Consider the following 13,417-nt stretch of genomic DNA (forward strand, 5'->3'; position numbering starts at 1 on the left):
CCAGGGTCGAGCGTCTGTAGTAGAGTGCAACGCCTTGTCGCTGAATGAATCTGGCTAGAAGCTCCAGGAGACTCCTAATGATCCTCCAGAAGCAGGGCCTCTAGATCCAGAGTCCCCTCAACGGAGTGCAGGACCGAGGGAGCAAAGAGTCAAACCGGTGTCCAAGATCCGCAACAGTGCTGTTTGCTAAGCGCTGAAACCGCAAAGTGCTGCTGAACTGAAAAAAGCGCCCGTAGCTCCGACAACATCCCAAGTACTGCTGCCAAAGCCCTACAGACATCCTCCCTCTTGTCCCCACGACTTAGGCTCAGGAACAAAGGTCTGCATCGCTATTGCAAGACAGAATCCAGCTGGACCACTCTCCTTCTAACCAGAGGTACTGTTTAGGCTTGGGGTACATACCTCATTGCCTTTTATCCACGGTTTTCTCAGTTGGGAATTGCTTTGGCTTACCTTTTAGAGTGGGCTTCAACTCTCTTCTCACAGGCTTGACAGCTTGTGACCCTACAAGTGATTTTTCTACAAACTCTTTAACTTTGTGCAAGACTTTGATTCAACAACTGCAGCAGATCCATAGACTGTGTCCCAAATTACTTTGGCTGTCCTGTTTCCCTGGAGACTCTACTAGTCCATTGACTTTGATACTGTTTGTCCCTCATAGGTGGTAGCCTGGTGTATACTGTTGGGAAAGGCTTATTTAGATTTCATTGGAAGATTTAGTTGTCCTCACATATCCTGAGAAACTGTCTAACCTTTTTCCTTCCCTAACCTTTCCTTTCTGCAACCTCGGAATCTGGAAAGTATACTAGTGAGATACATAAATGCCATTACTGTCCTTGTGATTCAAGTCACCAGATAGGCGTTTTTGCAATCCTTATTGTTCAATAAACCCCCTTGAACATTGAATCCCGTGTCGGTCTTCACTTTTGATACCATGCCTCCCTTACAGGGTGTTGGGTAAGAATTGGTGCAGTCACACAAGACCTATCTGCTTGGTATTGGTATTAGGTAACCCACCTTTTGGCATAGGGCTGTACTACACAATTTGGTAGTGTGACTGAGCAGCCAGGCCTACCTCAAGAGGGGTAAATGTGAGCTGTAGAGCAGTACAAATGAAATCTGTAAATACAAGTAGCCAAGTAACACTTACACTCAAGGTTTCTGTTCTAAATAGTTATGTATTTAATTAACAACATTTTTTAAATACGCATTCTTTAAAAAGGCAATTCGTTGTAACACTGTAAACTTACTTTAAAAATACTTTTCAGAATCAAAACAAGTTGGTGGATACTCTTAAAATATGCTTTTTACACAATTCCTACACCCGTTGGTGACTTCATTCACAAAGACAGTAATTGCATTTATATATCACACTAGTTATACTTTGCAGATTCAGCGGTTGCAGAACGGAAAGGTTTAGGGAAGTAGATGAGATAAACAGCTTCTCAGTACATGTGAGAACAACTAAATCTTCCAATGACATCTAGACAAGTTTTTCCCAGCAATAGCAGTCTAAAACAAGTTACTACTTCTGAGAGACAAACAATATCAAAGTCAATGGGCTAGAAGAGTCTGCAGGGAGCCGAACAGGCAAAAGGCTCTTGGATCACTGGAGCTGAGGCACTTCTTAGATAAAAGGTCTTGCACACAGAGAGTTGTAGAAAAATCACTTGTAGGGTTACAAGCTGTTCATCCTGTGAAAAGCAGAGTTGCACTCAACTCTAAAGGTAAGCCAATGCAAGTCTCAACTGAGAAAAGCCATCTCAAAGACGATGAGATAAGTACCCCAAGTCTAAACAGTACCTCTGGTTTGAAGAAGAGTGGTCCAACTGGATTCTGTCCTGGTACAGCGATGCAGGCCCTGTTCTCCTGGGCCTCAGTCCAGGGCACAAGAGGGAGTATGTCTGGAGGGTCCTGCGGCGGCAATTTGGAGGTTGTCGGCAGCTACAGGCTCTTTTCGGTTCAGCAGCCTTTGCGGTTTCAGCGCTTGGTAAACCGCACTGTCGCGGATCCCGGATACCGGTTGGGCTTCCTTAACTGCTTAGGTCCTACACTCTGATGAGGGGACTCAAGCTCTGGTCGTCATGCTTCTGCAGGGTCCTTGGGAGACTCCTGCAGCTTCTGGCCAGATTTCAGACGTTGCACTCTACTACAGATTTCTCGACCCTGTGGCACTAGTTTCTTGCAGCAGCAAAGAAGTACAGCCAGTCGGGGAAGATGGTCCAGTGGAGTTCGTCTTGGGGTTAGTTGGTCCCAATTACCCAAGGGAAGAATCGTCCCTTCCGGAGCTTATCTGTCGAATTAAAAAAGTTTCAGCACAGCAGCAGGGTTTCACCGGGCAATTCGAAGGTCCAGGAGACTGAAGCAAGCTTTTTTCACGGTTTCTTCGTCTGTTGTTTCTCCCAGTGGTCGACTCTGACTACAGTCCCAAAACCCTCAACTTTTAAGCAGGTTTCTCCCATTCATGCACAGCCTAGGCTGTCAATCACACAGCATGGTGGCTGTCCTGAAAGGCCAGCCAGCCAGCCAGCCAATCAGGACTGATTGTATTCAGGAATTCCTAGAGACAAAGGACGGGGGCATTTCGGGAACCTCTCCCATCCTGCCTTTCCAGACACTGGAGCCAGTGGCAGGCTTCAGGGCTGAAGCCTGCCAAAGGCAAAACGAACAAAGGGCTCAAATCTGCCTCAACACACAGAGTAAACCCCAAGAAAGACCTCACAAACAGGAAATGACGAAAAAAGACGTCCGGGACCATTTTGACAAAATGGTCACTCATGGGTGCTATACTGCAGCTGAGGGTTCAGCCTGCGGTAGAAAAGCACAATGGTAGGAAAATTAAAACACTGCCACCAGCCATTTAAAGTCGGGAGGGTAACATGCAACTCTTGATTGACATGAGAGAGTAGGATAAGGAGCTACTAGGTAACCCCCCAGACCCCACATAAAATGGTGTGTGCTGGACCTACAAAGAGAAAAGGTAAGTAAATTCAATTTTACTTTACTATTTCTTGGGAACGGTAGTTCACACAAGAAAAAATATTTAAACCTTAAGAGAAATCCAAAGGACTTCTCAGTGACACTGCACTGAAGGTGCTGTGTGTCACCATACAAAACGTAGATGCCTATGGACTTTGTCAAACTCCAAAAACAAAGGAAACAAATAATCCAAATCAGGTCAAAACACATGAGAGAGTGAGGAAGAGGGCTCACTCACTCCAGGGTGAAAATTAAAAAGTCATAAAGTCCAGCTAAAGAGCTCGGGTTCTCGAAGGTTGAAGGGAATTATCACAGAAATGAGAATTCTCCTTAACAATAAGTAGGCGCTATTCTCACCTCAGGGCTACAGTTTTGTGTATGATAGTAAAGGAGTGGTGTTCCTAACTTCTCCTGATGGGGAATATCAGGGTAACGAAAATGGATGGGTAGTTGTTCCTATTTTAGTACATTATTTGGGAAAGGCAGTCGGAAAGGAAAGGTTTGTTTTACCCTTAGCCGTAGATTTCTTTCTCTTTTTTCCTTTTGTGAGGAAGTCGAGGGGTAAGACGGGGTCTGAATGACAACACCCCACAAAATCTTCTGTGACTTTACCTTCCTCGCTTATCGAGACGTGAGGTTAGCGCCTCTCGCCCAGGGAACACCCCTTGATGCAACCCCAGATTTCCCTACCCAGGTGATCCTCCTGCACTGGTCCACCCACAGGGTCTGGATCCTAAGGCGATGGCCGAGCCCTGGTCACCTGAATAGAGGATTCTTGGGATCCACATGGGGAGAACCCCTAGGTTTCTCACACTCCCCCTCTACCAAAGTTTGCTAACTGCACACTCTGTAACCTTCCACTATCCTCACCTATGTGCACTAACTGCCTCCATATGGGTGATAGTCTCATGCAAAATCTCTGCCTTTTTAAATGCCTCCTTTTATTCTTTAACTCTATCCGTTCATTAACCCTAACTTTCTGGATGGCTGTCTCTCCCGATTAAAAAAAAAAAAAAAAAAAAAAGTTCTTCCATTTTTGCTCTTTCCGATCCTTAGCCCTCCTTAACCTTACCTTTCTCTGTCCACACTGTGCTGCTCCTGTTGCTCATGCGCCTGAGCCCTCCAGTAGTGCAACCACCACCACTGGCACTACCTATATCTGTCAATAGCATCCACACATTGACAGGCTTTAATGTCACTTTAAACTTGTATCCATCAAAGGAGCCCACAACATAACCCTTTGCGCAATTGCCACCCAACCCTCAACCATACCCAACTGTAAACTAGATGTGCGTATATATGCTTTATCCATTAAAGTTGTACCTCCCTGTCCATTTGTTCAATGCTGAACTACTGAAACGCATCCAGTAATGGGCTGCCCAACATGTGACCTTATGTACTGTTTGAGGCACTATGTTCTTTCTTCAATAAATTGGAAAGTAATACTAGTCTAGATATGGCTGAGCAGAGTCGTTGCTCTGTGCTGTGCACCACTGCACGCCACAAACATGTTGGGCACTGGTAGGTGTAATTCTTGTTTTGATTAGGTAGTTGGTTCAGTTCTGTAGAAGTCTGTGTCTGTTTTTAGGTAGAGGCGGAGCGAAGAAAGCGAGCTGTGGTACTTGACTCAGAAGGAGCAAGAGAATCCGCTATCAATGTGGCAGAAGGCCGTAAGCGTGCCCAGGTTCTGGCATCTGAAGGAGAGAAAGCAGAACAGATCAACAGAGCTGCTGGTAAGGCTTCTTTTATCAATGTATATACCACTGATATGGTATGTGCAACTGAGTGTGAAAATTGTGTTTGATCATCTGTTTCCTTAAAGTCTAGCAGCCATCCCTGTCTCCAAGGCTGTTTTTAAAGTGCTTTTCTCGAACCCCTCAGCTTTGACTCAGAGCCCTATTCCTAACCCACTCCGTATACCGACATTCCGAAGTTCACCGTAGTAGGTGAAGTCGGCATGTATGGCGATGTGGCCATAGCTTTGTTGTCATACTTGCCTTATTTTAACTTACAGTAACTGTAGAAATGAAGAAGTTACCTGACTGCATGTATTCATTGGTCCTTCTGTGTCCCCACGCCCCGTTTTACATCTGTTATGTTGGGTAAGATTTTCATAGTAATGATCAATCTTCCTAACCTGTGTCAACCCCAGAACTTTTTGATTTTAATGGTCATCACAGCCCAACGCTACTGCGAGATTTGATATTTATTTAACTATCGTGCCTTGTTGAAAGTGAGCGCCGCCTGTTCCAAAATGGCGGGCGCATCGCGGCACTGAAGCAAGGCCGCATCTGGTTGCCAAGCAACCTCCCAGCCCTTGAGCACACCCCCAGCACCGGCAGGCGGAAGCCGGCTGTGGGAGAAGGCCAGGGAAAAGGCCGTGTTAGCTCCGGTTATCCCTGACCATACTTATTGGGAGCTCTCACTGCCTAAGCCTGTCTATCCAAGACAGGCCAGCATCTCCCTTCAGAAAGTTCCCTATCCACGCTCACCATAGTGGCAGAATGCTACGAATTTCATTGCGGCACCCCGCCTTCATCAGCACCTGAAATAAAATAATAATAAATAAATACCATGCCTGCACCGCCATGGTCGCAGGAAGTCGCACCAAAATTGTTAGATAGACCCCTGCCAAAGATGGCCGACCGTGGCTGTATTATTGAACAGACAGTGCTACCTCCTTGGCCAGCTTTAGCAGCATTCTGACTGGCCTCTCCAGCCTATATCCAAGACTACCGTCTGTCCAGAGCCTAGGGCATGACCCCCCGCCAATTCACCAAAAAGGTACAAACTGTACCTCACAAATTGGCGCTATACTATCTCTTCTCCTATGTGTCAATGTGCCTCTACATATAGGTAAATTGTCTTCATTACACGTATAGTTGTGCATGTGCATCGGAATCTAAGGTCTGTTATATTGACTGAGCCCACCGACTACCGTACTATCGCTTAAAGATTGTGTATAGATAGATGCCGAACTTAGGTGCCACTACTTAACTGTACCTATTGCACGTTACTATTGCCAGAAGACCTTGCTCACCTATGGACCTTCGAATCTAGGCGCTGCTACAAATTTGCTACCTATTTATTAATCAGTGCAAAGTGTTATTGCTAGTAGTTTTTTGCGCACGCATGGACTTTTGAATCTAGGCGCTGCTACAAATTTGTTACCTATTAGTAATTAGTGTAAAGTGTTATTGCTAGTAGATTCTGCTCATGTATGGACTTTTGAATCTAGGCGCTACTACAAAATCTGTGATCCATTTGTAAGCTGTGTAAAGTGATATTGCTAGTAGATTCTTCCCACGTATGGTATGCGTTGTACAAAGCCGCAACCGCCTGTGTGTGCTGTATTCATGCCTCTATTTGCACACATAAGTGCCCAAAGCACTGTCTATCTTACTGCAATCTATCCTCTATGTGCACCTATATACGACTACGCATATGAGGACTCTGCATCATCCCCTACCCCAAGTATAATATAACGTACTTAACCAAGCTGCTATAATGCTAAGCTTTATCATTGCAATCACATTCCCTGCAAGTGATACCTATAGCCAGGAATCATACATTACGTTGCCCCCACTAGAGACAGAACCTACCTCACCTCCCCTACCTAATATAGTTACCATTGACCTGAGTACCATCAGCTCAAAACACCCTGGTGCTATAGGGCCGGTTGCATATGCACTGCAACCAACAGAAACTCTAAACTCGGGGCCAGGCTCCCTAAATTGCATGAGCCACTTACTAGATTACTCCTACCCACTAACCTGAAGACCAGTTGCTACAGAGAACGAAACCCAACCATACTAAGAGCCCCTCCTCCCTACCTGCTCCTACCCTGAACGCCTTCCGATCAATAAGACATAAGTCTAAGCCTAAGGTCACCAATACACCTATCCTTGGTCAGGTTACAACTGCTACGGAAACTCACTCCTTTAAAGGAGCACTCCTTAACGCGACATCGCTTGTTGCCCATGCTCTAGACATCGCCGACCTAATTATAGAAGGTAATTTGGACCTCGCGATAAGAGACCTGGCTACATAATGCCGCAGGACCGGCACTTGCTAGCTATCCCTGACGACTATACAATTTCCAGGCAAGACTGTGATGGCACTCGAGGCGGTGAAATCGCTATCATATCGAGAATAAGCCTATCTCTAAGATTAATCCCCTCTATTACCTTGCAATCGTGTGAAATCCTCACTGCTAAACTCTCGATAAACAATTCCCAGACACTTACTATTCATCTATCTAATAACGTGAAAACTATCTCCCATCTACTGCTTCTAGGTGATTTCAATCTAGGCTATAATGATCCAGCGGATGAGTATGCCACGGACATAGCCAACACCATCCACACACTAGGATTGACTCAATCCTACCCATATGAAGGGTAGAATATTAGACTGGGTAGCCGATGACAACTGCACAGCAGCCATCTCCTTCATCTTGCCTCAATCTTGGACAGACCATTCACTTGTGTCTTTTAATGTTTTAACTCCTAGACACACTCCTATGGCCCCGCCAATGGCTCCACCATGTTTAACTAGAAATAAAAAGAACATTACAGCAGACAAAGTGGTCCCTGCTATCCTTCCTACCCTAAATGCATTGCCAGACAACTTGGACCAGAGTACATTGGTCCATGAATACAACAAAGCATGCTTGCTACTATGAATAAAATGGCCCCACTTAAACTCAGAACAAGCAAAGCCTACCTAAACAAATAGTTAACACCTGAACTAAAGAACCTACGTCTCATGAAAAGAAAATGCGCAACCGCATGGAGACACAATGCCCTTCCAATGAGAATAAAGCTAACCTAACGTCCATCTCCCGGCAATATAAGAGTGAAGTTTGCTTAGCCAAACGGAACTCCTACAGTGAACGCATTGCCACTTCTAATTCAAGCATGAAAGAACTCTTCTCCATACTGAAGGAATTGGAGACACCAATTGCCACACCTGATATATGCTTCAAGGACAAGATCTGGTGTGCGAACATCCAACATGCGCTAGCAAACAAAATAGATATACTCCAAATTAAAATACTACTTAAAAAAGATACTCTGAACTCACAGCACCTATCCAGAATCTCACCATCTACTGATACACGTACTAGCCAAACTAATAAATTCTACTTTTCTAAAATCTCTACCTTAGAGGTAGAAAAAATCAACCCATCCCTTAAACCTTCAAATTGTAAAGGTGACATCTGCCCTGCACAGATAATAAAAGACGCTGCCAGTGACCTTTCATCTCCAAATTGATCAACGTCTCCTTCTCTTCCGGTACTATTCCTGCCAATCTAAAACAATCCTGGGTGCACCCAAACCTCAAAAAGCAGACATTGGATCCTCTCATCCCCACCAATTACCGTCCTATTACTACAGCACCATTTTTACTTAAAATACTGGACAAAGTAGCTTATAATACGCAGATTCAAAGGCACCTGGAACTACATAAACTCTTAGGAGCTAGACAATGTGACTTCCGTCCACTACATGGGACGGAAACTGCCTTAATCGATTTAAAAACCCAAATTGACGAGCTGAGAGATAAGGGGAAGACAGCACTACTCCTCTTACTTGATCTCTCAGCTGCATTTGATCTTGTGGACCATAAGTCCTCTGCAAACACCTGGACTCAGCAGCTCACTTCTCTCCGGAGGCCATCAGATGGATTGAATCCTTCCTGAGCGAGAGAACTATTGAGAGTGTTCTCCCCTTCGGCAGCAGCGGATCCTACACCTATCCTGTGTGGTGTCCCTCAGGGCTCTTGTGTCTCCCCCACTCTATATAACATCTTCACCAAACCCTTATTCGATGATTTGGACCTTCTGGGTATCACCTACACTAACTATGCAGATGATGCACAGATTCTCCTCCTGCTTTCTGGGGATCATAGGAGGGATCTGGAGTTGGTGAATAGGGTATTTCTCCTCATTCAGGCATGGATGGCTACACATGGCTTATGCCTGAATGATGATAAGACAGAGTTAATAATCCTGGGCACGCACTCCAACATCAATAAACTAGGACAAGAATATGCCTCATTCAATATCGAGGGCAACATCATAAATGTATGCAAGGAAGTAAAAACCCTTGGTTTTTACCTGGATTCAACCATGTCTTTTGACAAACGGGTGAAATCTCTGACCACGACCACTGCCTACACTTGCAAGTTAACAAGAGTGGGCAAGCCCTTCCTTTCTAACGACAGTTGCTCGATTCTGGCCGGAGCCCTAATCCTATCCAGACTCTATTACTGCAATGCCCTTTACAGTGGTGCTAGCAAAGCTACCATCCAGAGGCTACAAACTTTACAAAATAATGCCCTAAGAGCTGCGCTTGGTATAAATAAGAGTACATATCTCCTCCACTAGACGCCAACAAAAATGGCTCTCAACCAACAATAAAATACAGTTAAAAATGTTCTCCTTGATGCACAAGGCTCTTAATAACGCTGCCCCTAGCTACATCATGGATAAATTAACTAGAAGAACATCCACTAGACCGACAAGTACGGCAAATACCAATTTCCTTGTGGTTCCAAGTTACAGACTAAGATTGGAGGTAATAGCTTTCCAGTGAAGGCTGCTAAACTGTGGAACGCCTTGCCTTATAAATTGAGAGTAGACCAATCTTACCTACTCCTTAGAAAGAACTACATTAATTACATCAATGTCAATGATCCCTAGACCCCTTCTTCCACCCTAGTACCAACGCTGTTTTAGACTTAGTCAAAGAAGCATTGTATATTTCTTGTATAGATTGTATTTTTCTTGTATAGTTTGAACTTGCATTGTAGCATTGCTACACTGCCATGTAACATTATCGCAATAGCAACATTGATTGTAAATTTATTTGTATTGCTGTGCCCTATTCTGTAACGTGTAAAATGTGTAACTTGTAAGCCTTGCATCTTCTTACTGCTGCGCTCTCCAACCTCCGGGTCTTGGTGCGCATTAAAAATAAACAAACAAACTGGTAGTTTATTTTTCCTTATATCTCTGACTGGGAACCTTTTCCTACACTCACAGAATCTTGTACTCTTTTTATGGGTGTCATTATTTTAGACTCCACCATAGTGTCTTTTAAAAGTTATCCTCTGACAACTTTTTGGCAATAAGTGTCTATTGTTGCTGCGTTGCTCTAGGCGCTCCCCTTTTAACTTTCTCTGGGTAGCCTTGAGAGAACTAAAGTTCCCAAGGGTAGAAAGGATCTTTGGATCCATTTTGCATGGTATTTGGTGAAACCATCACACCCCTCATTATGTGGAGTGCTGGGGAGATGCAATGTATCCCCTTTCACACTAAAACTGTAACAATTATGTTACAGGGACAAACTTTCCTCTAATGGCTGGCAGCAGTGATCACTTTTATTAATTCGGTGCACCGTTACTGCGGGTGGTGTGCACTGCCCCGGTAAAGGCACCCATGGGTGCTCATTTTACCAAAATGGCCCATGTCTTGTTTTTTTCGCCATTTAGTGTTCCTTGTCCTTTCATGTTCCTTCCCCTGACCCCCAGGGTGGGAAATTCCTTTGTGATTTCTATCTTTGGCAGGAGTCCTGTGGACTCCCTGCCCAGGCTTCAGAGTGTCTGTGAAGGCATGAAGCGAGGGAGGAGTCAAAAACTCTGCAGCCCTTTGTCTACCAGCCTGAGTGTGAGATTCCAGTTCGAACTGGAAGGCTGGCTGTCCTGAAAGGATTGCCAACCTCCCAAGTTTGAATGTTGCAAGGCTGTTTAATTGGCTGGGTTTCTGCATTAGGAGTCCGAACCTGGAAGCTGAAGAGTTAGTCGACCACTGGAACCAAAACCGAAGTGGATGATATAGAAAATGTGGCTGAAATGATTTCCAGCGACCGGAGAGCCTGCTGTGTAACCGGAGCCTGCTGTAGCCTTTCCTTCCAATCGACCTGGGGACTCAGAAAACAACAACCCTGACCCAGAGCCTGGTGAGACCCACTAGACTCAAGAAAACCGCCTTTTTGAGCCATCCCACACCAGTCTGCGACCTTGCAGGGCTGCAATACTCAAATACCCGGGGACCTCGAGCCATTGTGCGGTGCTCGGTCTTCAAAATTCTGAATTTCTGAAACTTTGAGGGCATCCTGCTGGATCGCCAAAGGAAGGCTTCCAGTCTGCTAAGACCCTCACCAGAATGCTGGACTTTGCAAACGACGAGAATCCGACCAGCAATATTCTGTCTTCTGTGCTCCTGAAAAAGGCACCAAATCCACAGAGCTCCATCCAGCCGCGAGGAAAACCTTGCCTAGAGCCTTCACCATGATCCTTGCTGCAAAGGTCCTTCCAATGTCTGGTCGTCTGTCTTCTTATTGAAGGAATTCAACAACCAGATTTTTTGCTGCAGATCCTGAAGAAGACCTGCTGCAAAATCTTCTTCTGTGCTGAGGTACTGTGCTGGTTTGGGTATTTTACCTACCTTAAGCATTTGTGATGTCTGTATAGCTTTGGGGTGTTTTCTGTGATTGGGAGGCCACTCATCCAGTACACCCAGGCCCCCACAGAATCCTCCTAGGGTGTCTTCTGTGAAGCCTCTGGACCCTCAACTAACTCTAAAGTACTTACTTGTTCTAACGGTCTTCCTTCGTTGCTCTGACTTTTGCTACTTAAGAACCTATCCTGACCTGCCTGTTGGACACGACCCTAGTGACCCCCCTTCTGCCATTGAGAACACTCATGCTCCAAGAATAGGGGAACGACTTCTAAGGATTGGGCCTTTTGCCTAGGAAAGAGAATAAGTGTTTAAAAGTGACTTACTTGCAAAAGAAGTTGGTTGGTTACTATAACTCTGAGAGTGCACAGTTACAAAGGTTCTTACTTACCTTGAATGTGTGTTGCGCTATTCTGAAAAGTATATCCATCTATTTGACTTTTTGTATTGCGCCTAACACCCATAGGCCTCAAAGCGCTCACAAGACAATTACAAACAAGAAACAAGAAAAGGCAGGAGGAAGGGTATAGGCAGGCTGGTGAGTGGAATCTATCCTGTCAAGTCAAACATATGCATCTTCAGTTGTTTTTTAAATTGGGCAGTTGACTCGCAACTCTTGAGGGCAAGAGGAAGTTGGTTCCAGAGGTTCGGGCCCCAAGCATGGAAGCTTGAGCCACCACATTTCTTCAGCAGGACTCGGGGTTGCTGTAGAAGGATGTCTTTATTGGAACAAAGAGTTTGACAAACGGGAATTCTGGAAATTGTAGTTGAAAGGTAACTACGGGCTTTGCCTGTGAAGCAGTTATGGGTTATGATGCCTTTGAATCTGATTCTTTGGCTAACGTAATTTACTGCACGCTTTAATAACATGAGTGTGTCGACCAATACCACAGACGGCCCGTACCTCTCCATTTTGGATCGCTTGAAGACTTTTAAAATTTGCCTAAGTGGGTCCAATAAGGATGCTATTGCAATAGTCCAATTTGGTGTTGATGATGGCAGCTGCAATCATAGCCCTGTTGATCTCAGAAGGATATGGACGGATTTGCCAGAGCAGATGAATGTAATACGAGCAGGAGGATTTGAGGTGGAGAACGTCTTTCTTAAAGGATAGATGAGGATCAAAATGGACCACCAATGTCTCCACATAATCTGAGACCTTGATTATGTTTCCTGCAATCACAAAGCTGCTGTAGGATGGTCCAAGACGTTTGAGTTTTGTGTGTTCGCCCATGATAAGTAGTTCCGTTTTCTTGTTGTTCAAAGCCAGAGAATTTCTGGCCATCCATGATTGTATAGTGTTAAAGATTGCATTAATTATTTCAAGATGTTTACTATAAAGTCCTGATAGTTCAATCACAATCTGGGTGTCGTCTGCATAATTAGTGAACCGTACACCAAGAGAGGAAAGCAGGTCTCACAGGGGTTTCATGTAGATGTTAAACAGTAGCGTTGACCAACAGTGTTGAACCCCACAGGTCAGGACTGCTTTTTGAGAGTGTACTTTGTCCTTAATTACATAGATGGTTACATAGATGATGCGAGGACCAGGGAACGATCTAAGACAGTTGGCTGCAGAAATTGAACACCTGCCCACTTGGACTAATCTGTCAGCCAAAATGGCACGGTCAATAAGATCAAAAGTGGCCAAAACATCCAAAAGAAGTAACTACGCTTGGCCGCCTTTTATCAATGATGTTGGACTTGGGATCTAAGAGGACAGTTTCGGTTCCGTGATTCACACGAAACCCGACTGGCAAGTGGCAAGGATGTTATTTTTCTGCACAAAGCGTTGATACTGATTTGTTGCCAGTTTGTCCAGATCTTTCAATAAAAAAGGGTCGTTAGTGATCGGGTGGAAATTCCATGAGGCACTGGTATCAAGATTCTCTTTTTTTTTTTTTAAATATGTTTATTTATAGCAAGGCAGTAAAGGTTACAAACAGTATCGGGTGGCAGTATAATATTGCAAAG

General features: G+C 44.7%; 1 protein-coding gene across 1 annotated transcript in view; it reads left to right on the forward strand.

The window, feature by feature from the left end:
• STOML2 (stomatin like 2) overlaps positions 1-13,417 on the forward strand; it is a 392,482-nt gene that overhangs the window by 174,956 nt on the left and 204,109 nt on the right. Inside the window, exon 7 of the mRNA XM_069626806.1 lies at positions 4,568-4,712. Within this exon, the coding sequence (XP_069482907.1) occupies positions 4,568-4,712 (145 nt within the window). The remainder of the gene's footprint in view (positions 1-4,567; positions 4,713-13,417) is intronic.

This window comes from Ambystoma mexicanum, chromosome 6p (assembly GCF_040938575.1).
Source record: "Ambystoma mexicanum isolate Mex_15411 chromosome 6p, UKY_AmexF1_1, whole genome shotgun sequence".
Classification (NCBI taxonomy): Eukaryota; Metazoa; Chordata; class Amphibia; order Caudata; family Ambystomatidae; genus Ambystoma; species Ambystoma mexicanum.